The sequence below is a fragment of the Peromyscus californicus genome, unplaced genomic scaffold (assembly GCF_007827085.1).
Source record: "Peromyscus californicus insignis strain IS unplaced genomic scaffold, ASM782708v3 Scaffold_10__1_contigs__length_136768540, whole genome shotgun sequence".
Classification (NCBI taxonomy): domain Eukaryota; kingdom Metazoa; phylum Chordata; class Mammalia; order Rodentia; family Cricetidae; genus Peromyscus; species Peromyscus californicus.
In genome coordinates, this window is record NW_026294391.1 from 102,235,223 (window position 1) to 102,262,744 (window position 27,522).

A 27,522-nucleotide genomic window follows, 5' to 3' on the forward strand; every position below is an offset into this window, starting at 1 on the left:
TACACTTTCAATCATCCCCAAATTACTTATAACCCTTAAATATAAATGCTATGTAAAAGGAATAGTGTATTGTTTACATTTTAATAACAAAAACAAAAGTCTGTGCATTTTCACTATAAATGCAATTTTGTTGTGGTTCTGGGACCAAACACAAGGTCTTGAACATTCTAAGCAAAAGTGTCTGCCACCAAACTTGAACTCCAGGCCTTTTTACTTAATACTGTATCAAGGTTGGTTTAATCTGTGTATGCAGGACCTAGAGAAACAAACAGCTGACTATGCTCATTAATCCTAGCTATTACTAGTACAGACACTATTATAAAGAGTCTTAATGAGGACTGGAGAGATGGCTCAGCAACTGGGAGCACTGGCTGTTCTTCCAGGGCCCAGTTCAGTTCCCAGCACCCACATGGCTGCTTGTAGCAGTTTGTGGCTTTACTTCCAGGGGATCTGGCGCCCTCACACAGACATTCATGCAGGCAAAACACTAATGCACATACTAATATATATCTTTTTAAAAAAGAATCTTAAGCTGGGCAATGGTGGCACATGCCTTTAATCCCAGCACTCAGGAGGCAAAGGCAGGTGGATTTCTCTGAGTTCAAGGCCAGCCTGGTCTAAGAATTCCAGAACAGCCAAGGCTACACAGAGAAACCCTGTCTCAAAAACAAACAAACAAAAAAAGAATCTTAAACTATGAAAGATTTAAAATGCTATGTGTAAGCATGACAATTGTTTAATAATACTGAAAAAACATTATCATAAAAACTAATTAAATATGGAGTAATTATACAGTTAGGGTTTTTTTAAATGTGAGTTCATTCTTGCTCCTACATTAGAGTATACATAATGGCAGAATGGCAACTTTCTACGACAAGAGTTCAGCCAACAGACAGTTGAACTAACAGAGATGAACAGGGATAAGCAAGTTTTACTTTATAATCAGTGTTATAAATGAAAGCTAAGCCAACTACCCCCACACACACATACTTACCACTGTTTAGACTTTCAAGAGTACTTCTCAGAGAAAGAACTTAACTTTAGAAAACAACTGGTACTCACCACAGCAAAGATAAAGTCAAGATACTTAATTTGGCTGCTGTTCAGCCTAAGTTGAGCAGTTTGAGGAAGACATTTGCCGGTGAAGTCAGTTGTAGCAGGGTTGATGTTAAAAATGAAAGGCACCTTCAGGGGAATAAACAGAAGGAAGGTATGGATTAACTAAAAGTCCATAGCAAAGCCTTATACTCTGATAAAACGAACATCAATGTAGAACAAAAACACCTTTGTTTCAATACTTGAATTCGTGGTGTCTTACTTTCACAAGAACTTGGCACAAGCCCTCAAGCTATGACTCAGTCGACTTCAACAATAACAAGAAGGAAGCTTCCTCAGTAATGAGCCAAATAAAAACACATCTTTACAGAGCACAAGAGCCATCTGTCTGGCTTGTTTCAATCACAGGATCCTGAAAATGGGATTTGTTCATTGGCACTCCCCCTGGTGCCCCAATGAGGTACTGCAACCAAACGAGTACTTGCGCATATCTCTGGGCTCTGACTCATCAAATGGCCTTGTTTCTGCACACTAACCTACAGTGTGGTTCAAAGAAAAGAGTGAAAGAGCTTTGGTTTGATTTTTAATTTTTGGTGGTGTTGGGATGGTACCCAGGGTCTTATGCGTTATCCAAGTGCTCTACCACTTAACTTTATCGCCATTCCCAACTTAACTATGTATGCTGAGCTACTGAAGGCTGATAGAATCTAAACCAAAAAGAAGTCTTTTAAACTGGCAAGTTTGCTGCTGGCCAAGATGCCTTGAGGGTGACATTAACTCTTCATGGTTATAGTCATTCCAAACTAACCAAAGCTCGAGTCAACACTAAATCTGCATCTAAACTTGAATCATTCTAGTAAGTTCTTAAGGGCATGGTAGGCTATACATTACTTGAGATGAAAAATTTTTTAAAAAGTTTACTGATAAAACAGACGACTTTACCTTCTCCTCAGTGATGTTGAGCTGCAGTCCCATGGTAGCCAGCAGACAGGTAGCATTGCCATTAGTAACGTTGTAGTTTCCAACCTTTGGAGTTGGAGTAGGTGTTGGAGCTGGAGTGGGTGTCGTAGTAGGAGATGGCACAGTAGTGTGAATAATGGGTGCTACAGTGGTGACGGGTATGTCTTCCTCACACACGTGTTCTAAAACAAAGGAGAAAATAAGCTATGGTGGTCTTGTCTTCTTGCTTTATTAGGCCAGGAGAGAGCAAACTACTTCCCAGAGTTAGGTTCCTACAGTCAACAAGAGTTAATTCGAGCAAATGAAGACCTTGGTGGTATAGTTTTCAAGTGGATGAAGCAGGGATTCTTAAGCTGTTTCATATACAGATAATCTCTTGTGAGTTTTGAGCAGAGTACACAAACTCAGAACACATCAAAAGGTTGTAGCTATTGCAGTATGGCCACATACTCTGCTTTTTCAGGCCCACAAAGGCCTTTATTTCAAAGAGCTTCACCTGCCTCTAATGGGAAATCCATAGCATGTCTGAAAACACCCCACCCCAGCTAAAGAGTCTTTTTCCTTCCAACATACAACCACTGTGATGAAGGATAATGCTTACTAAAAAAGTTTCAAAATCATTAAAGGATCTAAATACAAAGGAATCTTTTATTTCCACTACCCTTACAGAAGGTTACAGGCATTTAAATCCCTTTTTAGGAAGTGTTAGTATTTTCAAATAATGAATATGAAATTATTACATTTCCAATAAAAAGCACATAAAATTATTTTCAAATCAACTTCTAAAAAGTCAAGGTTAGAACGCAGAAATCTAATTTCTAAACTTTGGGCACAGAACTGCTAAGAGCACACAGCCAAGTTATTTGAGGATTTGTTCAATGGTCAGGTTTTATAAGCTGAAAACATCGTAGAAAATATTTTTAAAAGACTATTCCAAAGGCTAGATAAATGGATCAGCAGTTAAGAGCACTCTCTGTTCTTCCAGAGGACCTGAGTTCGAGTTCCAGCACCCACATGGTGTTTCACAACTGTGCATAACTCCAGTTCCTGGGGATCCAACACCAGGTATGCATATGGTGCATAGACGTATATTCAGGCAAAACACTCACACAAAAAATTAAAAAACACCTATTCCAGAGCCAGGCATGGTGGTGTATGTCTTTAATGCAAGCAGTCTAAGAAAGAATAGATCTGCTGGGCAGTGGTGGCACACGCCTGTAATCCCAGCACTCGGGAGGCAGAGGCAGGTGGATCTCTGTGAGTTCGAGGCCAGCCTGGTCTACAGAGCTAGTTCAGGACAGGCTCCAAAGCTACAGAGAAACCCTGTCTCGAAAAAAAAAAAAAAAGGAGTAGATCTCTGGGAGTTGGAGGTCAGCCCGGTCTCTATAATGAGTTCCAGGCCCTGTCTCAAAAAAAAAAAAAAAAAAAAAACTGAGGCTGAGGACATACCTCAGCTGGTAAAGTGTTTGTTTGTTCTGCAATTCTGAGACCTGAGATAAAACCCCAGAACTCCTGTAGAAAATCTAAACATGGAGGCATATGCTTGCAATACCAGTGCTGAGGGAACGGGTGGCCACAGGATCTACTCCCCACAACTCATTGGATAGCAGCCTAGCCTACTCAGTACTTTCCAGGCCAGTGAGATACCCTATGTCAAAAACCCATATAGAGTGGACCTGAGAAATTATACCCAAGGTTGACCCCTGGCCTCCAGTGTGCACACTTGTATTCTCTCTCTCTCTCTCTCTCTCTCTCTCTCTCTCTCTCTCTCTCTCTCTCTCTCTCTCTCTCATTCTCGTTCTCTCTCTTTCTCTCTCGTTCTGTCTCTGTTTCTCTGTCTCTCTGTCTCTCTCTGATTCTCTCTCTCTCTCTCTCTCTCTCTCACACACACACACACACACACACACACACACACACACACACACACACACCCCCCACATACCATTCCTTGTATATTATAAACTTGCAAATGAAATTACCAGTAAAGCCAGGCGGTGGTGGCGCACGCCTTTAATCCCAGCACTCAGGAGGCAGAGCCAGGCGGATCTCTGTGAGTTCGAGGCCAGCCTGGACTACCAAGTGAGTCCCAGGAAAGGCGCAAAGCTACACAGAGAAACCCTGTCTCAAAAAACCAAAAAAAAAAGAAAAAAAAAAAAGAAAAGAAATTACCAGTAAGAATGACTATCACGCCGGGCGAATCCCAGCACTTGGGAGGCAGAGCCAGGTGGATCTCTGTGAGTTCGAGGCCAGTCTGGTCTACAGAGCAAGATCCAGGATAGGCACCAAAACTATACAGAGAAATGCTGTCTTGAAAAACCAAAATAAAATAAAATAAAGTAAGAGCCATATAATATAAATCTATACTTTAAGGACTCACCTTTTTTACTCACTGTGCCATTTTCAACAAAAGCTTGTAGGTGAATATGCCAATAGCGCTGAACCACAGAGTCCGTGTCAAAAATTAATAAACTATTGCACCTGTAGATGTTATTCAATGGAAATTTGACTTCCTGAAGACTGTTGTTAACAGGAACACTTCCTATAAAACAAGATTAACAACGGTATTGCCAGGAAGACATGAGAAACTGTTAATATATTTATATTAACATATAAACACAAGTTTTCTTTTCTTCTATGTCAAGTGATAAATGGGGAACATGTTGACAGGAATGACAAGTTCACTGAGACTGAAACTGTAGGGAGTAATAAGGGTTAAGAAAGAAAGTAGTAAGACTGGAGGGATGCCTCAGTGGTTAAGAGCACCGACAGCTCTTCTAGAGGTTCAGAGTTCAGTTCCTGGCACCCACATGAGATCTGACACCCTCTTCTCACCTCTGTGGGCAGCAGGCACACACACACACACACACACACACACACACACACACACACACACACACACACACTCACTCACTCACACACACATGTGGACATACATGCAGGCCAAAGACTCTTACACAAAAGCAAGTCAAAATCATAAAGAAACATTCTTTAAAAAGAGAGTATTACAGCCGGGCGGTGGTGGCGCACGCCTTTAATCCCAGCACTCGGGAGGCAGAGACAGGCGGATCTCTGTGAGTTCGAGGCCAGCCTGGGCTACCAAGTGAGTTCCAGGAAAGGCGCAAAGCTACACAGAGAAACCCTGTCTCAAAAAACAAAAAACAAAAAAAAAAAGAGAGTATTCGGGCGGTGGTGGCGCATGCCTTTAATCCCAGCACTCGGGAGGCAGAGCCAGGTGGATCTCTGTGAGTTTGAGGCCAGCCTGGTCTACAAAGTGAGTTCCAGGAAAGGCGCAAAGCTACACAGAGAAACCCTGTCTTGAAAAACCAAAAAAAAAAAAAAAAAAAAAAGAGAGTATTACACTAAGTGATCTTGACAGCCCCATCAGTTTTTTCCTTTTTTTAATTTAAGATTTTTTTCCTATAATATATTTGGATCATATTTTCCCTCTCCTAACTCCTCCCTGATCCTCCCCACCTCCCTACTCACCCAACTTCAGGTTCCTCTCCCTAATCCCTCTCTCAAAAAAAAGCAAGAGTACAGCAAGGAAAATTGAAACAAACAAAAACCAGTAAGACCAAAAGTGTCCAAACAAAAAGTCCACAAAGAAACACACACACACACACACACACACACACACACACACACACACACGAGTCCATTTTTTTGCTGGCTAACTATTCCACTGGAGAAAAATGATTTTTGTTGTACCAGCAGGTATCAATTTCAAATAGTTTCTTGGTTAGGAGTGGGGCTTAAAAGAGGAAATAAGATCTAATTTAATTTAAGGACTGTAACAAATATGCAGCAATAGGCAGAGCAAACTCCTACCTTTTAATTAACAGGGGAAACAGAAGGCCAATGAATGGGCTGCTTGGGTGAAAAGTGAGAGTGGAAGGGAGGGGCTTGCCAACACTGAGAGAGGAAAAAACACAGGTCAAATTAAAAATGCCTCTCTAGGTAGAATAGATAGGACTTAGTGACTGTAAAAAAGGAAGAGTGCTGAGAACGCAGCTCAGTGGGTAGAGTGCTGGCCTACAGGTACACCAGAGGCCCCAGGTTCAAAACCCAGCACCCCATGAAATGAGGTGGGGGAGCCACACAGGCCAGTACTGAAATCCTGCCACTCCAGAGCTAGAAGCTGGAAGACTGGGACTTCAAGTTCATGCTTGGCTTCAGCTGGCTACATTACAAATGACAGATCCTTCTTCTTTCTTGGCCTGCTAAGATGGCTCAGAGAGTAAAGCGACTGCGTGCACAGGCCTGGTGACCTGAGTTTAATTCTCAAGATCTACCTAAAAATGAAAGCAAAGAACTGACTCCACAAAGTTGTTCTCTGACTTCCACATACACACACTACGGCACACACACACACACACACACACACACACACACACACACACACGTAACAGTGATGATGATAATTATTTTTCAAAGAAAGGATAGAGTTGGATTAAACATAGATTTTTGTAATAAAGCTCTACTTTTGTGCTACCATACACAAGTATGTTATATCAATGGTAATTTATTTATGAACTTCTTCCTAGATGGAATTTAAAGATGATTCCGGCCAGGTGGTGGTGGTGGTGGTGCACACTTTTAATCCCAGCACTATGGAGGCAGAGGCAGGTGGAACTCTGTGAGTTTGAGGCCAGCTTAGTCTACAGAGTGAGTTCCAGGACAGCCAGTGCTGTTATACAGAGAAACCTTGCCTCAAAAATCCAAAAATAAATGAATGAATGAATGAATGAATGAATGAATGAATAAGAAAGAAAAATAAAGATGATTCCATTTCAAGAAATCTTTAGGTAAAAAAAGTTATACCACTGTAAACAGAGTTTTTATTGGAATGCCTATAGTAAAACTGCAAAATACTGGTCTAAATGGCTTAGTCTCTTAGAGAAGCAGAAAAGAAGATATTAATGCTCATTAATGGAGGCCTGTGCCTCTCTATCATGGAATAAGGTAGCCACTTAATGCTATCTTGGCACCCCCTAATGGACAGATGAGGTGCGTGTTTTTTAAATTTGAATTTGTTTTGCTAAAATTGTCTCCTTGTTATCAAAAAGGAACAGATGTGAACTAGCTACATAAAGACAAACCTCAAAAAACAATGAAGGGGAAACCTGGCGTGGTGGTGCACACCTTTACTTCCAGAACTTAGGAACCAGAGGCAGATGGATCTCTCTGCATGTTTGAGGCAAGCCTATTCTACATAGTTGAATTCCAGGCCAACCAGAACTACTTGGTGAGACCCTATTTCAAAAACAAATCAAACAAACAAACAAAAAATGATGGGAAAAAAAGAAGTTCTACACATATTAGGGTTATACTATGAAACTATATAAAAATTACAACTATTATTTACGAACATAGATAATACATACAGGAATACTACACCCTAAAGTTATAAGGCTGGTTGCTTCTAGCAGGCTGGGAGGAAAATGGAAGCAAGGAGTACCTTAAATGTATCTGTAAAGTTTTAGTTCTTTAAAATAATGAAGCACTCATTTTAAAATTACATTTAGTAGGCAAGACGTATTTCTTTAATCCCAGTATCCAGGAGGCAGAGGCAGATAGATCTCTGTGAACTGGAGACCAACCTGGTCTATACAGGGAGTTCCAGGACAGCCAGGACTATATATACAGTGAGATTCTTTCTAAAACAAAAAAAAATAGTTCTGGGGAATGGGTCTCTGTGGGTCTGCTATATTATTCTCTCGAGCTTTTTTGAATTTTAATCATGAAAACATTTTTAAATAGCAGCTTCAAGTTACTTCAATTATTAAATGCCTAAAAATTAGTATTTCAAAATACTAAATTATTTCAAAGGCAATTCTCTAAAGTGCACGTTAGGAAAGTATTTAAATTCCAAATAGTTTTGATAAATACTTTATTTATTATACAGAAGACAGTCATAGAAAAATTCATCAACCACTAGTTTAAAATAAAGATAAAGAAGGGGGTTAGCATGTCAGTGATTTTATCTAATGTGTCAGACTAAAGCCATCTTCCTTTAATAGCTGCCCACGTGGTTGGGGCATGCATTACATCATCTCCTGATTATAATAACAGCCTCTGAAGCTGGCTTCTCCGCTTAGTCTCCTCACTTCCAAATTAATCCAGCAGTATAATTCTCTATAAACTATCCCTTCTGCTTTGCTTCTATCGTTTTCTGACTTAGAAAAACCCACCACAGTTTCCCTAGTGCCTACCCCATCATGCTAAAGGCCCTTTCTTGGCTTCCCAGGCCCCTATAATGAGGCCCACTGCACTGAGCTAACTGTCTTTGCCTCCTGTTACAATACAGACAGGCTGGATTTTCATCAGGCAATTGTGCAATGGCTGCTGTGCATCCTCTGCTTCCCCCTGGTGGAAACATCCTGCCCAAATTCTTCCACTTACTCACATTCCACCATTAGCAGCTGCAACTCAGGACCCATTTCTCCACCAAGCTCTTTTACTCCTCCATCATAAACTGACCTCTCTCTGTTTCCAATCTCTTTTCTCTGCTCCTCATCAGGACCACTGATGAGAACACTCAGAAAGCAGACACTCAGCCCAGGGATACATAGATGCAACTGCAGAATGCATACCACGTTCTAAATTTGCTGTGTGCTTTTTGTTGAGAAAGAGAGTCTAGAACTTTCCTCAAATGCTCAGAAAAGATTAATGAACTCTCTACCCACTCAAACAGAAACTACAAACAAGAACAAAAAAATTCAGACTGAGCTCAATGTTCTCCATATCACTTGGGAACACAATAAAGCTTTGTCTCCCTCAATGATTTCTAAACCCCTTGAAAGTAAAGGACAAATCTTATCCTAGTTATTAAAGATAATGCAACCATGCCACAGCCACAGAGATAAATATCTAAAATAGACAATAAGCTCTTGCCTCAGTTATTCTCTCAAATTAAGGGATTAGAAGAATTAAAACTTTGATTTGTACAAGAAAACCCACAGAATCTTGTGGAGCTCCCAGAGACTGAACCAACAACCAGGGAGCCTGCACAGGACTAACATAGGCCCTCTACATATACGTGACAGTTGTGCAGCTTGGTCTTCTTGTGGGACTCCTAACAGTGGGAGCAGGGGCTGTCTCTGATACTGTTGCCTGCTTTGGGGACCCTTTCCTCCTACTGAATTACCTCGTCCAGTCTTAATCAGAGAGGAGGTGCCTAGTCTCACTGCAACTTGATATTCCACAGCTGGCTGATATCCATGACAGGCCCTCCTTTTCTGAAGAGAAACAGAGAAGGAGGATTGGAGGGGGAGAGTGGGAGGAGAGGAGGGAAGAAAAACTGTGGTTGGGATATAAAAACATAATTTTAAAAAACTTGGGTTTGATTTTCAAGTCTCAGTTGTGCTAGCTCTCAAGTTTAATGTGAAGCTCATTTACTTCTGAGTCTTTTTTGGAGGGAGGGAACAGGGTTAGAGACAGGGTTTCTCTGTATAACCCTGGCTGTCCTGGAACTCACTCTGTAGACCAGGCTGGTTTTGAACTCAGAGATTCACCTACCTGCCTCTGCCTCCCAAGCGCTGAGATTAAAGGCATGTGCTGGTACCACCTGGCTCACTTCCGAGTCTTTAAAATATGAGTTTTCCATCCACAAGTCCAGAAGTATTATTAGTCCCCAAATCTAGGTACCTGATGCTGATCTGTCAGTGTTTCTGCAGTCATAGGGGCATACTATGTGTGAGAAGAGCTAACTACTCCAGACACCACACTAATCTAATGTCACTGGAGGGGGTTGAAAGGAGAGAATTTTGTGCCTAATGAAATCAGCACCATAAACTGAACATAGTGGTGTGCAAACACCCATAATCTCAATATTCAGGAGTACCGAGATAAGAGGAGTGTGCATTTCAGGTCAGCCTAGCTCGCTTCAGAGACAAAAAACTTAAAATCTCCACTATACATACTTTCAAAATATTTTAATGTATATTTGTTTTAAGAATGACAAGACTGGCCTTAGATAAAAAATTATCTAAGTTGTTCTTGACCTGAAGTTGTCTCAAAATAGCAAATGTTGAGCTTAGTTATTTTAACTTTAATCACTATTTACTTTTCAAGTCAAAGTTCATCCTAATACTAAAAAGATCTAAAGGTAAGAGATTTCTTCTAATCTCAAATTACTGAACTTACATACTTTCAATTAGTAAAGAATTTTTTCATTCATCCAACATTTGCTGAGTGTCCGCTAATGAATAAGTATATGAACTCTATAGCTCAGTAAACTTTGCTTCAAACACTAGCTTTCCACTCACTAAATTTGGAGCCTTTGGGAAAGTCACCAAGCCTCATTCCCTTTACTTACTTCCCAGGGTTGCGATAAATGGTACATTCAATAAAACACTGCATGTGACAATCAGGGTAATCAATGGTATAGAGTAAAACATCCAGCAATGACAGTCAATATCACTTTGTGCCCCACACTGTTCTATTCATGGAGTCAGGACTGAGATGAGTAAGAAGATTGATTTTTCATTCCTATTAAGAAGATAGATGATTATTTTGTTTACACTTTTTGTTACTAACAAAAGCAAGAGAATGTAACACAAATCCAATTACTAAGATTACCTTTATCTGCAGCACCAGGAAATGTTGTGCTATCACTAGTGTTGTAGGAAAGCAAGATGCTGTCAATAAAATAATAAGATGCTTCCTTAGTAAAATTCACTTTCCAAGAGATTGCGGATCCAAATTGTACCACTATTTTGGTGCCGTTCCGGTCATCCCCACAGCTGCTTCCATTATATGTCACATTGGGAGGTTCTGAAATGGTTACAGTTTTCTAAAAGATAAAAAAGTTTAGGAGTGGATGAGAAAAGACAGACAGCAGTGAGTCCCACCCCTTTGCCTAGTGTGCTATGAAAAGCAGTCTCAGATTCTTACACACCAGGTGTCTGGACAAGTTCATGTATGTCTAAAGAAAATAGGAAAAGTTACCTGGACTCTTCTTATCTAGCTTTTTGCTCATTTCTGCAGATCTAGAGATGGAATTCAGGCTCTCATGCACAATGGGCAAGTGCTCAACCACTGAGCAGTTTCCCAGCTTATAGACAGGCTTTTTTTTTTTTGATTTTTGAGACAGGGTTTCTCTGTGTAGCTTTGGAGCCTGTCCTGGATCTCACTCTGTAGACCAGGCTGGCGTCGAACTCACAGAGATCTGCCTGGCTCTGCCTCCCAATACTGGGATTAAAGACATGCACCATCACCGCCCGGTTTTTTTTTAAGTGATACTATAGATAGGGCCTTAACAAAATGAAAATAAGGCAAAAAGACCAAGAAGAGAAAAACAAAAAGGTAGACAGAAATAGCAAACTAGTTTTTAAAGGTTGGGAGCTCGACAGATGGCTCAGTGGTTAAGAGCACTGGCTGCTCATGCAGCGGCCCAGGCTAGATTCCCAGAACCCACACTGTGGGCTCACAACTGTCTGTAACTTCAGTTCCAGGGGAAGCAATGCCCTTTTCTACCCTCCTTGGGCGCCAGGCACAAATGGTGCACAAACACACAGAGAAAAAAAAATTAAGCTCACACACCCATACATACACATAAATTTTTTTAAATATCAAAAATTTTTAAAGCTGAAAAGAAATTGAAGATTTAATGTTAGTATATTATTTCAGAAGTGGTTAAAACTGAAATACCATGAAGTCTTTCCTCATTTGCATATAACCATCTCCAAGGAAAACTCCCCCTCCTCCAAAAAAAATGAATTTTAAGTATCCACTCCAATCTTAAACAGAATACTTTTAAAAGTATACTAGTTAAAAAAAAAACATAGGATTTGCGAATAAGGTCAATTATCATGAAATCTTATTTGTTCATATATAGCTAAAGGGTAAAGAAAGTCTAAATGTAAAGCCAGGCGTGGTGGTGCATGCCTTTAATCTCAGCACTCAAGAGGCAGAGGCAGGCAGATCTCTGTGAGTTCAAGACCAGCCTGGTCCAGAGTTCCAGTCCAGCCAGTGCTGTTACACAGAGAAACCCTGTCTCAAACAAAACAAAACAAGTCTAAATGTAAATAAACCCCTACTCAAGACAAATATGGGACTGGGAAATAGTAAAGTGATAGAGTGCTTACCTGGCACCTAAGAGACTCTGGGTTCAAACCCCAACACCACTATCATCAAAACCAAAATCAAACCAAAAAAACCTGTTTACTGTAAGGGACTAGAAAGATTGCTCAAGGATTAACAGCAGTGGGTATTCTTCCAGAGGATTCCCAGCACCCACATGTCAGCTCATTCTCATCTGTAATTCTGGTTCCACAGGATCCGATGCCCTCTATTGACCTCCAATACAATCATGGTGCACATATACATAAAAAGTAAGTAAATCTCAAAAGACAAATATGTTTACTTACAACAGTTCTGTTTGTAGTTTCATATGATATTGTGAAATTCATCTCCCATTTTGCAAAAAGGCAAGTACCTTTCGAATCTGTCAAATTAAGTTGCAATGCATAGGACTGAACAGCTCCTAGATTAAAAAATATAAATTGTACAATATAAGATAAAAATAAATTCTAGCCACTGCTGAAGTTCAACTCTAAATGAAATCCGTCTGTTCAAGTATATGGTGCCATGGTGGTTACTTCTCTTTGCAGTTTTTAACAGAGCACTGGTAAAAAGGGTAGCCTTTTCTCTTCTGGAAATAAATGGTTACTAGATCCTTGCTTGATGCTTAGGATGGCAGAAACCAGTGACTTTGATTCCCACATTCACTTGTGCCTTGTTAGTTCAGGTTTAGACCATTGCAGTTGACTTTTCACTGATCTTGTTTGTTTCTTGCAGTGCTCGGGATCAAACCAGGGCTTCACACATTGGCAAGTGCTCTACTGAGCTATATCCAATGCTTCTTTGGAGGTAACTAAGGTAGGAGGAAGTTTGGAAGGTGTATTAAACTCCTGCTTCTCTCAAACCCATTCAGTGAAACTTTCTCTGCAATATTGATAGATCAGATGTCTTATGCTCTTACTCGAAACTCCATTGTCAACAATATGACTAGGACATATATGGAAGTCTTCCCAAATGATTTTTATTCTGATGTGATCAGGGTTAGCTTTTCCAAACACATGTATCACAAGACCAGAGAAGCAACATTTCAAAGGGCTGTTAGAGCCTAGATCTGTAAGAAAAGTCAATTTTTACAAATGCAGAGTCCATAACTTTATTTCACTTTGAAACTGAACTGAGTAAAAAGGCTGATGAACCTTTCACATGGACCCACAACTACTTCCTAAATTCTCAACCTGCTCCTTCTGTAAATGGAGAAACTTTTCAAGCAGAAATGCTTTGGGACATTTCATCTACCTTAACTCTCATCTTCTATACTTAAAGGTTACTGAAACATTACCTATTAAACTCAAGTGCCTAAAGCTTCAATATTCTAATGGAGAAGGGGGAAATATGCCAGCAAATACACCTGCAACATAAATAACAGGCAACCATCTGAGAATCATCTTGCCTGTCTCATACATTACCCAATGGGAAAGTTGTTCCTGTTAAGATAGTTGCACACCCATTAATGCTATCTGAGCAATCCAGTGTCATCTACAGGCAGGGACATGTTATTAGACTAAAGAGAAAACTCCTGAGAGGAATACCAAGCTGGCATGCCTCAGCAACAGCTTTCAAGCTGTACACAAAAGCCTACCTTTCATGCTCCAGAGACCTGGCTGTCTTAGCAAGCCCAAACACTATGCTAAAGCTTGTGGTTGCTGACACTAAGTACTGGCAAGGATTCAAAAGACCTTGTATGAGGAACATAGGTTTTTGCCATGATTCTTTTCTCCATAGACATGGAATGGAGCTGTAAAGCAGCTCCAAGTCTACCCTGGAGAGTGCTGCTGAGAACTCCAACTTACAATTTCCCTAATCTGGAGGTTTGCTTTGCCTGCACACCCGTGCTCTCGCTCTTGCGCTCACTCCCTGCACCCCAGCTTGGAATAAAGTCCCCAGCTTGTATCCCTGGTATAAAGCCTACTTGGTCATGATAAATGAATGATCTTTTAAATATGTTGTTGCAATCAATTTACTATGATTTTATTAAGAGCTTTGCATCTATATTCATTACAAGTATCAGTATACAGCTCTCTTTTGTTGTAGTCCTCAGAAGTTGAGTCTAGAATTGTGGTTACAAGAAGCCGGGTGGAGTAGATAGAAGAAGGGGTGGAGAAATGCCAATCAATGGAAACTAAGTTACAGATAGGACAGTTAGGACTGAGAAACCCTGATGTGCTTCAATGCACTACACAGTGGAGTGACTAGAGATAGCAGCAATGTACTGCATGTTTTAAAAAGAAAGGACTTTCAAAACTTTCCCCATAAAGAAATGAGCAGCACCAGGGATCAATGTTTAGCTTGATTTTTTAAAATTACACAATACTCATATGCATAAAAATCATATCTCAGTTTATTGTGTACAAGTTTATGTTCTATGTATTAGTTAAAATCAATTTAAAAATAAGGGTACTCTTCTTCTACTCAAACCACTCAAAACTATTATGAAAATAATTGAGAACCAGGCATGGTGGTGCACACTTACAAACCCAGCATTCAGGAAGCTGAGGCATGAGGCTGCAGTGATGGCTAAGTGGTTAAGAGCACCTGTTATTCTCGCAGAGAACAGGGGTTCAAAATTCCCAATACCTACATGGCAGCTCACAACTGTCTATAACTCCAGTTCCAGGGATCCCATGTCCTCTTCTGGCTTCTATGGGCACGTAATTACATACATGCAAAACACTAATATACATTGTTAATATTCTGATCCGCCCCTTGAAATCCCACCCCTTGGTGCCACCCTGCATCCTGACATAAAAGTCTCATTCTAAGAAAAATCTCCTCCCTTTCCTCTCTCTCTTCCACTTTTCCTCCCATGAGGTGCACACCCTTGACCTCTCTTTCGGTCTCTCTTTCCTATCTTTCTCTTCATCTCTCTATTATAATAAACTCTCCACATGGATGCGGTGACTGGGGTGTGAATTACTGGCCACCGCATCTGCATGGTGTGCATCTGCCCACCACTGCATCTGCCCAGCATGTTTCCCTGCACACGTATGATACCCTCAGGGGTCCCTGCCTCCGCACAATAATTCATAACGTACATAAAAAATAAATCTAAAATACTAAAAAAAGGCTGGGCTGGAGAGATAGCTCAGTGGTTAAGAGCATTAGATGCTGCAGAGGACCTGAGTTTGAGTCCCAGCACCACATGGTGGCTCACAACGACCTGTAACTCCAGCTCCTGATATCCTCTTCCGGCATAGGCTGGCACCAGGAACATAAGTGGTGCACAGTCATATACGCAGGCAAACCACCTATGCCCATAAAATTAAATTAAATTTTAAAAATTTAAAAAGAGGCTGAGGCCGGTGAATTACATGTTCAAAGCTAACCTAAGCTACAAAATCGTCTCAAAACACGGTATCTGGAGGCAAGCAGATCTCTACGAGTTGGAGGCCAACCTGGTCTACAGAGCAAGTTCTAGGACAGCCAGGACTACACAGAGAAACCCTGTTTTGAAAAAAAATTTAAGAAAAAAAAGTGTCTCCTATGGTAATTATTTTCTTCTCAAAAGATATTAAAGTAACAGGAAGAAAGTTGTGTAACATAAGTAATAGGATCAATTTGCCCAAGGTGAGAAATTTGTAAAGGTTTTAAGAAGAGAGTTCAGGTTGTAGTTCACATTTATCACCTACAATCAAACTCGAGAGAGCTAATCTACCTTCTGAAGACAGAAAACAGAGGAATGCCCTGAGGACCCAGACACACCTGCCCACCCCTCTCCAAGTCCACCAGCATAGCTGTTGCTTTTACTCCACGGCTTATCAGCTCAAACTCAACAATTTCAAAATCCTGATTAATTCTTTCACTTCCTCCTCCAGATGGGCTCTTTCCTCAACCTGTATTCTATTCCCAGTCTACCACTCCATCCTTCCCCACTACAGACCCCTCTGGGCTGTCCCTGAAAAGCACTGCTAGATACCACTGCCTTCTCCAACATTCCTGTTTAAACACTTTTACTGGTTCCCAAACTAAATTTAAATTCCTATTTGACTTTCAAAGTAATCTTTAATCTTGTCCCACCTATGGCTTCAATATCACTAGACCATTTTCCCAGAATACACCCTTTAATCTGGTTGAACTTGTTTCCAATGGGCCCAAAGGCTTCTATATTGTGTCTAGCACTTGAGATCCACTTTCTTCTTGGTGGCTTAAATATTCCTCAAGGACTGCCATTCATTGGGGCTATAAAGGTGAAATAACTGTACCCTTCAACTTGATTCTAACTTCTGGTCCCTATCACTGGCTGCTACACAAACTGAAAATGTTGAACACTTGCTTTCCCAATCTCCCTTACAGCTAAACTGTACCTAACAAAGAACTCACCCCAGACTTGAAGTAAAAGAATTGAGAATGGCACCAGCTATAGGCAAAGCATCCTATGGTTAAGGAAATGATGGCTCAGCAGATTCAAGTGCCCAGGCAAAAAGGTGACACTAGCCAGTGGTAGAAGCTGAAGTTTTGCACTTGCTCATAACAGTGCAATCCAGTATTGATCAGGTTTTGGTATATACAGTCAGAGGTGTTCCTCTTTCTAAGTAACTTTAATCTACTATGCACCTTTTTTAATTTTTGTACATTATTATTTTCTTGTGGTTTGGGTACTGGAGATTGAACTGGGGAGCAAGTATGCTATCACTCAACTACATGCCCAGTCCTTGCTCACTTTTTTTAAAAGCAAAACATCTTACTAAGATGTAACATACACAGCATAACATGCAAGGAAAAGGTGTACACAGTGTTAAGTACAGCTCAGAGCATTTTTTTAATTACATGGGCAAATGAGCCCTCCCTTCAAGAAGCAAAAAATTCCAAGTACAGTCTGGGTATCCATGGGAACAGACTCCAGGACTCTCAGATACTGAAGTTCACAGATGCTCTAGTCCCTTACATAAAATGGTATATGAAGTATTTACACTTAACCCATCCACATCCTCCTATATACTTTAAAACCTCCCTGGATCACTTACATAATACAGTGTAAATGTGATGTAAACAGTTACACTATATTGTTTAGGAAACAGTGACCAAAAAGAAGTTTATAATTCAGTATAGATACTATGCTTTTCTCTCCTACTTTGATCCATAGCTGGTTGAATTTGTGGATTTGCAACCTATGGAGAACAAAGAAGGCTAACTATACCCCCAAAGTCCCTACAGCTTCCCCATTCAGTTACTACTATTCGCCTTCCAAGGTAAAATACCACCCTGACTTGTAACAACATAGATGACTACTGCCTGTTTTGTAGCTTGATATAAACAGAATAATTTACTGTGCTCTCTTTTGTGTCTGGCTTCTTCAGATTCACTGTAATGTGTATAACTACAATTAATTCATTATTTCTATTATACTGCTTCTAATCATGGAGTGAATCTTTGCTATGTATCTGTGGTATTCTTGACAGACAACTACAAAGTCTGTGCCATCACAAATGCTGTATTTGTGTATTGGTAAACCTGTGTGTGTTGAATATTTGTAACAGTGGACTTGTGGTTTCAAAGAGTATGCAAATGTCCCATTTTAGTTTGAGGGTTTTGTTGTTGCTGTCAGGGAGGAGGCTGTTTGGTTTGTGTGGTTTGTTAGGTGGTTTGTTTTAAGACAGTCTTTTCTTCCTTTTTTTCCCTTTCTGAAGCAGTGTCTCACTATGTAGCTTGGAACTCACCGTGTAGACTAAGCTGGCCTTGAACAGATCACATGCTTCTGCCTCAGAAGTGCCAGGATTAAGAGTGAACCACCACGCCTAGCCAGGTAGTCTTGGTATAGTCTTGGTACATATCCCAGAATGGCCATGAACTCACTATTTCCCAGGCTAGCTAAGAACTCTATTCTCCTGCCTGGAATTACAGGTCTGTGTTATCAAACTTTGCCCCACTATGTTTTTAATAAATTCCCTTTCTGCTTTCTCATGCTTGTAACTGAGAACCTGGACTGAAGCTGGGTGTGGTGATGCATGCCTGTAATCCTAGCACTTGGGAAGCTAAGGCAGGAAGAATTTAAGGCTGTAGTCCAGGAATAGTAAGCCCCCTCAACCACTGTCTAAAAAAAAAAACCACAGAACCCATGCTTGCATGCTCTCCACTTTTTAGCAGTCATTTCTCCAAAAACTTCCCTTGAATATAAAAGCCCTTACAAAGCAGTTTATAATGCATATTTGCACATCTCAGTGGACTTCACACTATCTTCAATTACCCTCATAGTTTATGCTCTTTCAATATTTTTTATTATATGGACAAATGAAAGATAATTTTCAAATGAAGAACTACAAATGGCCAATAAATACATTAAAAAGTATTCAACATCATTGGCTCTCAGGGCAATGCAAATCCAGCTATTTTATATCATTGAATCCTGTCTCACCTACTGGCAAAAGCTCCAAATAGCACTTTGAAACTGTCACCTCACAGCAAACTAGTATGCTGTGGAAACTGAAGTACAGTAAGTGATTTGTTATTAATAAAACACCAAAGTCTGTGAGTGAGTGATATATGTGGAGAAAGATTCTCTTTTGCTAGTGTTTCTATCACTCATTTGAATTCCAATATGCACCTTTAACCGTAAGATCTTATCTAAGCTGCAGTCCCTAGAGTGTGTCTTTTATATGAATGTCATCTATCTTGTCTGTCACGTTGGAAGAGAACAGGTCTATTACTTTTCCTCTATCTCCTATCATTCCTAGTAGTGCTGAATACATATTAGGTTTTCAATAAATACTGACTGATTACATCAAAGTGAAAATACCCTGCAACATGGATCTGAAATACAGCTCAGTCTAATTACAAGGAAGGCCAATACTTCTGAACTTCCAAATCATGAATTTATCAATGTTCTGGATATTGCCTCAAACCTCACGTCAGTTTTCCATAAACTGTGACTCGGATTTCAAGCTAGGAATAATGCTTTTCCCAAAAAGCGAAAGATTAATTTTGAAACGTTACACTTCAGTAGAATGTTTCTAGCAAGTGATCTCCACACTTAACTGCTATGCTTGACTTTTAGACTATCTAAACTATTTTAAAGGCTGTAAGTCCTTTAAGAGCCATAGCTGAATGTATCCTAGAATGTGTGATTATGGCGCTGAAAGTTTATTCTCAAAAGAAAAGAAGGGCTGGAGAGATAGCTCAGTGGTTAAGAGAACTGGCTGCTCTTCCAGAGGACCCAGGTTCAATTCCCAGCAACCACATGGCAGCTCATACCTGTCTGTAACTCTAGTTCCAGGGGAACTGGCACCCTCACACAGACATACATACAGGCAAAACACCAGTGCACATAAAATAAAAAATAAATTAAAATATATACATACAAAAACAAAAAAAAAGAAAGAAAAGGGTCATAGCTCAAAATCAACATTCTCGTGCAATTATCTTCTCGGTACTGTTTCAAATAGGTCATTTATAGGTTCTTTTAGTACTCAGACTCAGTCATCCAAACACAAAGCATTGTATTTAAAAAAAAAAGTAAGCCAGGAGATAGTGGCACATGCCTTTAATCCCAGCACTCAGGAGGCAGAGCCAGGTGGATCTCTGTGAGTTTGAGGTCAGCCTGGTCTACAGAGTGAGATCCAGGACAAGCACCAAAACTACACAGAGAAACCCTGTCTCGAAAAACCAAAAAAAAAAAAAGTGGTTAGGTTTGTACAAGTCTATTTGGCCCAAATGTACCTGAAAAATACACGGATTAAAAGAATGGCCTATGGTGATGCATGCCTTTAATTCCAGCACTCAGGAGGCAGAGGCAGGTAGATTTCTACGAGTTCTAGACCAGACTGGTCTACAGAGTAAGTTCCAGGACAGTCATGGCTACATAGAAACCCTGTCTCAAAAAAAAAATAGATGGAAGATAGTGAAAAAATTCATACAAGAGGGGATGGAGAGATGGCTCTGGTTAAAAGCACAGGATGCTTTTCCAGAGGACCCAGGTTCAATTCCCAAAGCCCACAACAGTCTCTAATTCTAGTCCCGGGAGATCCAACACCCTCTTGTGGCCCCAAGAACCAGGCATAAATATGATACACAGACATACAAGCAGGCAAAACACTCAGAGATAAAATTTTAAAATTGAAAATAAAAATAAAAATCCATACAACACAGTGACCTCAGAATCAATATAATGAAGCAATGAAGAGACCTCCTCTGCAGAGCTGAGAAGCTAAAATTCCGCTCAGGAAGCCAAGCTTACTAGCTGTGAGACTCTGGGCTGGTTACCCTTGCCAGGAATTACAGTATCTATTTGTCTAATGGGTTTTTTGATAGGATATAAACACTCAGAGCTAAGAGATGTTTTCCAAGCAAGTTAGAGACCCTGTTTACAAGCCTCCCTTTCGGTAAACACTGGGGCTTAAAGGAAGGGATCCTTTCCCATTTAAGGTGTATCTTTACTTTCATCATCTTAAGTCCTATCCTAAACTTTACCCATTTACCTTGAGGTTGGCCAAAACGTTTTTTTGGGGGGGTAGGGGAGAGGGGAGAAGGTACATGGAGCCGGAGAGATGGCCCGATGGTTAGAGCATTGTTCTTGCAGAGGACCTGGGTTCAATTCTCAGCACCCATATGGTGCTCACAACCATCCATAACTCCAGTTCCAGGGAATCAAACTCCCTCTTTTGATCCCCAAGGCCACCAAGCATGCATGTAGTATACAGACATACATGCAAGCAAAACATACATATAAAATAAATAAAATATTTTTTAAAGGCGAAGGACCAAGGAGATGGCTCAGCAAGCAAAGGTACTTGCTACGAAGCTGACAACCTAAATTCAATTTCTGAGGCCACAGGATAGAAGTGACTCCTTAAAGTTGTCCTCTGTTTTCCACATGCATACCACACACACACACACACACACACACACACACACACACACACACACACACACTTTACAAAAAAAAACAGGGCATAGCCTAAAATCCCAGCACCAGGAGACTGAGGCAGGAGGACTGCCATGAATTCTAGGCCAGCCCAGGCTACACAGTGAGTTCCAGGCAAGCCTAGGCTAAGGAATGAGACAACTAAAAAAAGTAGGACATAAAGGCAAATACTCTTTCTTCTCTGTTTAATGATGACCTTCCTATAAGTTTACATCCAATTAGCTGTTCTCATGTTTACCTGTGACTCATTCACATTTTTCTTTTTGTTACATCTGCTACAACAGAAAACAATAAGGTTTTAAGCTACGAATGTTGGTCATGTGAAAAGTAACATTTAAAATTAATAAAACATACTATTCTAAACCATGAAATGACTTCCTTGATTTCCTTAAGGTCAGAGAGTAGGTAAGAGAATGAGATGACTCTATTGAAGTAATGGAAAAATGCCTATTGCTGAGCCGCATTTGGCAGGCCTCCAGAGTTCTTTTGCAATGCACATCGGGATACCAACAAGTACTTATAAAATACACTTTTGGAATTGAAGGGTCTCTGGCCACTTCAGTACAAAATTGTGATAAGGAAGTACAGTCTTTCTGAACCAGGGTCACAGAAGTTACCTCCAATGCTGTGAAATAATGCTGGGTTACAGACAAAAGTCCAACGCACATTACAGGGAAAGAAGGCTAGATACACAGGAATATATTTGAATATCATTACCCTATCAGATATGATAACCAATGACTAATGGATTAATGTCAAGCCTGTTCTTTCAAATGTCTCTACTATATATAGATGAATTTTTATTGAATCATGAATTCAAAGTTATCAGTTAAACAAAATGTGCTAAGGCTGCAGAAAAAAATAAACAACAAGTCTTTCAAATGCTCTCCAAAAGGAGAGACAGATGCTGGTTGTCTGAGAAAACCTAATTCTCACCAAGTCCTTCTAGTTCTCCACATTAATCCTCATGCCTAAGCAGGCAGATTTCGAGTGCTAGACGTAATGGTGCATGCCTTAAATCCCTGTACTAAAGAGGTAGAGGTAGGTGGATCTCTAAGTTTGAGGTCAGTCTGGTTTACATAGAGAGTTCCAGGGCTACATGGTAAGACCCTGTCCACTCCTAACCCCCGCCCCCAAGGAGCACAAGTAGGAGAGACTACAATTACCATGAGATTATCCTATACTTATCTGCACTCTTACACTGATTTGGAAGTTCTTGATCCAAAGACACAAAAGAGCTTTTTGAAAACATCCTTTATTGTCCACAGAAAACAGAGACCGTTTGGTCTAGTTCATCATCTTACCTACAATCCCAATGAATACCCCCAGCAAAAATTTACTGGCCTTTAACCACTAGGCCTGGTACTACATAGACCATAGGAAAGACCAGCAACTAAGGTTATTCCTCTCAGAGACAAATATCATAGGTAAAGAACAGAAAATAGGCTAGTATACCTAAGAGTTTGGGAAATAAGATTTATTCTTTTATTCTTTTTTTAGCTTAAGTAATTTCTTTTGTATTTATCTTTATTGAAAATTCATAATATAGTCTGATCATGGTTTCCCCTTCCACCTCCTCCCTTATCCTCCCCACCCATATTACCCCAAATAGTTATAGGTAGGGCAGACCTCCTTAAAGCACCAAGGTCTCCACCCAAATGTCACTCAACCCTAGGAAGCCCTACGACCACATAATATAAACACACAGGTCATCCTGCCAGCCAACTATCTCACCTGTTCATTTCATTCCTCATTATCGGCTTCCTCTTTGTTATGGTCCTTTTCACTATCTGAAAATGTTATTATTTACCTGTTGGACTATCCTCCACCTCTAAAATATAGGTTCTATGACAGCAAAGCCTCCACTGTCTTGTCCATTGCTGTCTCCCTTTCATGTGGTTGAGTGGTTAGAATATAACAGGCAGTTAATAAACATCTGTGGGAGAGAGTGGCCCCCAACATGAACTACATTCAGGAGAGTTAGCAAAGGTTTTTTTTACCTCTAAGAGGAGCCTCAAAGGTTTTTTAAAAGTCTCATTCAATCCTTTAAAAAACAGAAGTTAAGCCAGGTGTGGTAACACACGCCTTTAATCCCAGCACTCAGGAGGCAGAGGCAGGTGGATCTCTGTGGGTTCCAGGCCAGTCTGGTCTGCAAAGTGAGTTCCATAACAGCCAAAGCTACACAGAGAAACCCTGTCTCGAAAAACCAAAAATAGAAGTTAAGCTAGTTATAAAAATTGATGACCACAGAATTCTGTCACTAAGGAAACACAATTAAGCAATGATGTTAGGAAAGGAATTTCATGGTTTTAACTCATAGACCTTTTTTCAACATGGTCTTTCATTGGTTATAATTCATTCAAATGAAAGCCAGCAAAAAGTTTTCTGTGAGCAGTGGTGGCACATGCCTTTAATCCCAGCACTCAAACAAACCAAATAAATGAATAAATTTCTGTGAAAAACACTAACATAAAGTCTAAGAATATTTTCTATACTTACTTTAAAGCAAGGATTTTGGTCTTCCTTTCCCACGAAGCTGGAGATTAAACCTAGGGCCTCACACATATTGTGCAAGTGCTCTACCATCAAGGTATAGGCCCAGACTTGTAGATTTTTTTCTTTTAGTTTTTTGAGACAGGGTTTCTCTGTGGAACAGTCCTAGCTGTCCTAGAACTCACTCTGTAGACCAGGCTGGCCTCGAACTCACAGAGATCCGCCTGCCTCTGCCTCCCGAGTGCTGTGATTAAAGGTTTGCACCACCAACCACCCGGCCGTGGCTTGCTAAATTCTTAGGAGTATAAGGCACACAGAATCTTGAGCCTCACAGCAAAATTAAGAGATGTCTGAAAGAACAGCTGTGCAGACTTTTTTTGGGGGGGGGCTTCAAGACAGAGTTTCTTTGTGTGACAGCTCTGGCTGTCCTGGAACTCACTCTGTAGACCAGGCTGGCCTCACCCAGCAATCCACCTGCCTCTGCCTCCTGAGCCCTGGAATTAAAGGCTTGTGCCACCACCACCTGGCCTCGGCTACAGTTAAAAACTGGATCCTGAGCTGGAGAGGTGGCTCAGTGGTCACTCTTCCAGAGAACCCAGATTTGGTTCCCAGTACCCACGCCACAGGTTACAACTGTCTATGAAAACTCCAGTTCTAGGGTACAAAAGTGCTGCCCTCCTCAAATCACCACAGGCACCAGGTACACATGTCATATACAGACATGCAGGCAGACAAAACACATTACATAAAATAAAAATAGATAAAACAAAAAAAATTAACCCTGAATCCTACATTGTTAAATGTTGCTCCTGTAGATCCCTTTCTGAATTTGTGAATGGAAGGAGTCAGCTTTCAAAACCATCCAAAAGGATGAATCTAGTAACTCCAGATTCACTAGGTTTGAGCATTTCTTCTATGTACTAAGTTTCGCCTGTTTACTTTCTACAGTTAGAAAGCACTGCTTTTGTAAACGCAAAACAAAAGATTTCAAAAAAAATTAATGGCACAAAAGCCAACATGTAGGTCAACTATTCTTCTCAGTTTCTCTGAACAATAACAGCGTTGTATTTGTGTGGATTCAACTGGCAGGGAATTACTGGTTAATAGGTGCCTCTGTCAGATGTGTTCTTGTCACTGATAAGGTGTTTTCCACTGTAAACAAGCCTCTCATGGGGTCAGCCAGCCCTCAACAAATGCTCCCCAGGTAAGGGTTAGAATTAAGTGTTCATGCCAAGCCTCATGGCCCAGTTTCAGAAGTGTTATAGGAGGAGGTGCTTACACAATGTGGTCAGCTAGATCAGATCAAGGACCTGCAAATGTTTTAGAGTCAGAATGTCTACAGAAGACCTCACAGAGTTTTGGTTTGTTTAAGTGAATTATATTTGCTGGCACTTCTGTATTAGAAACGAAAGTTAAGAAATAAATAAGTAGTAAGAACACTGGAGTCATCAGGGTGGTGATATCACCACATATTATGTAGCTTCTGGAAAATTCTACTGTATATAAGCAAAAGGCTGAGAGTGAAAAGGAGAACAATCTTAGTACTGTTAGGGAAAGTTTTGAATGCACAGGCTCTCTAGCAAGGTCCTTGAGAGTTACTGGATAAACTCATCAAATGCTATGCTCAGAAGCTGGGCTCCTCACACCTGGCATTGCTAATGTGTTGAAGGAGATGACTTTTTTTTTTTAGTTTTCTCTGTGTAACAGTCCTACTGATCCTGGAACTCACTCTGTAGACCAGGCTGGCCTCGAACTCGGAGATCGGCCTGACTCTATCTCTCAAGTGCTGGGATTAAAGGCCTGTGCCACCACGCCCGGCTGGAGACAACTCTTTGAGAGTGGCTGTCCTGTTCTTGCAGGCAGATTAGTAGGATCCCTGGCCTCTATTCACTAGAAGCCACCCAGTGGGACAAGCAAAAATGCCTCTAGGATACAGATGTATATACAAATACTATATGCATGATATAGCAATAGATGAAAAAAGAGGTCATGAATATGAAGGAGAGCAGGGAGGGGTATATGGGAGGATTTAGAGGGGGTAAAGGAAGAGAAAAATGTACTCTCAATATAATGTCAAAAAAAAACCTCAAAAGCTATTATGGAAATTTTTTTTAAATGCCTCTACAAGATATTACCAAATGCCCACTGGGTGAGAACACACTGTTCTACTCCACTGAATTGTGAATTACAAATGCAATTCTTTGCCTTCGCAATATCCCCCAATCTACCTATCTCCACCCCATTCCAATCTGGGTCTTTTCCTTCTATCCCTTTATTAAAGTACAAACAGCAAGGGCCACTAGGTAACAACAAGCAGATTAAATCAGGTCAGCAGAACTCACTGTGTTCAAAGTTCAAGTTTAGGCTGTTATGGACTATCAGTCTATCGGGGTGGATCACAACCAACCAACCTCAACCCATTTACTCCACCTAGGCCCAAGCCAGTCCTTAGGCTATTACCTCCCGCTTTTAAATCCCGAATAAGCTGACTATGGTGGGAAAGGAGAAAAAATAAACAAAAGTGTGAAGAAAAGGAAGTAGTTTCCAAAAGTCAGATACACAAATACCATCTTGGAAGCTCCCTCACTTTAGCATCTAGTTGGGATTTTTCTGTCGGAAGCTGGCTGGGAGGAAGTAGCAAAAAGTCACAGGGAAAAGAAACAAAAAACAACAACAAAAGCAAACAAAACAAACAAACATGAGATTCTGAACACCTCTAAGTCAGATATTCGGTCCCCATCTAAGTTCTCACTCATCCCTTTAGTCTCCAGGGGTTGGATCTAACTTTTCTTTCCAGTAACTTAGTCCAGTTACCTTAGATCCCTTTGCTTTCGAAACTCCAAGAACATACTCAAACCCCGCACCGTTCCTCATCACCTTTTCTCCTAGCCTCAAATTCCACCTACAAAGCTCCCAACGCCATCTCTGCCCCTTAGGCCCTACTACTGTCCTATCTAACCCCTGTCCTCTGGCCCCCAACAATTTCACAGGGGTACAGTGTCTTCCGTTCCAAATTTCCTTCCTCACTCTATACAGTTTTTCCACCATCTTCAAAATTCTTCCCTGACCCAAGTAACCAAGACTCCCCAGTGTCTGCTCCCCTGCTCCCCCACACTCTTCCAAGTTGCTCCCTCTACCCCAGGTGTCTCTCTTCAGTCATCTTGTCTAAGCGGGTGCTGTCCTCCACATCCCCTTACTTGCCCGGCTGTTACTCTCAAGGGCCCTCCTAGCCCGCCATCCCTTAGCCAGGCCTTCTCTAGGTCACTGCTCAAGTTCTCCCCCCCACCCCAGCCACCCCCCCCCCTCCGCCCCGCGAAACGCCTGGGGCCGCCGCCACCGCCGCCGCCCAGTGTCAGCTGCTCAGTCTCTCAACGCCTCCCCAAGACCAGTCTTTCAGGTTGTGGCCTCCGAACACCCCCTCCCATCCCTGGGGCCCAGCTGAAGACACTGAGGGAGAGGGCCCGAAAACTCACCCAGGAGCAGACAAAACAGGACGAGCCCCGCGCCCGAAACCGGAGTGAGGCGGAAGCGCATCCTGATCCCGCAGGGCAGGCGACGACCGGACCGGCAACGCCAGAGAACACCCTCGCAGACCCTGGGAAAGCGAAAGCCCAGGTGACCACCGACCACAGCACCGCCAAAGCCTGGAGTCGCCGCTTCTGCTCCAGTCATAAGACCGGGGGCGGGGCTCTTTCTTCCTTTCAGCCAATCACCATGCTCCCAAGCAGTGCGAGGGGCGGTGATATCCGGGCGGGAGGGCGGGGTGGCCACGCCCTGGCTTTTTGGTTCACAACCATTACAACACTAGGAAGAGATATGCGCGGAGGGCATTTTTTAAGACTAACAGGAGAGGGGGAACTTTTGAGGTTTGTAGACAGTGGGTTATTTCTGTTCCTGAACCTTGAGAACAAGCAGAATCATCTTTCTGGCATCAAAACGGTTGCTGGGTATCTGAAGATAAATATATGCAAAAATAAAACACGATTATTCTCCAAGCATCGAGGCTACCTATTGGTGGACAGGGAAGCTAAGAGGTAGTATGAAGTCACTGACCACCACCAGATCAGAGACCCTGC

The 27,522-nt window shown here is 41.2% G+C and overlaps 1 protein-coding gene across 3 annotated transcripts in view; it reads right to left on the reverse strand.

Annotated features, from left to right (window-relative positions):
* Lamp2 (lysosomal associated membrane protein 2) overlaps positions 1-27,126 on the reverse strand; it is a 51,388-nt gene extending 24,262 nt beyond the window's left edge. For all 3 annotated transcript variants that reach the window (XM_052738253.1, XM_052738263.1, XM_052738257.1), the window contains exons 1-6: positions 26,920-27,126; positions 12,387-12,502; positions 10,597-10,810; positions 4,394-4,555; positions 1,999-2,198; positions 1,063-1,185 (exon numbers count right to left, since the gene is read on the reverse strand). In XM_052738253.1, coding sequence (XP_052594213.1) covers positions 1,063-1,185; positions 1,999-2,198; positions 4,394-4,555; positions 10,597-10,810; positions 12,387-12,502; positions 26,920-27,118 — 1,014 coding nt within the window. In that variant the 5' untranslated portion in view covers positions 27,119-27,126. The remainder of the gene's footprint in view (positions 1-1,062; positions 1,186-1,998; positions 2,199-4,393; positions 4,556-10,596; positions 10,811-12,386; positions 12,503-26,919) is intronic.
* Positions 27,127-27,522: the final 396 nt, after the last annotated feature.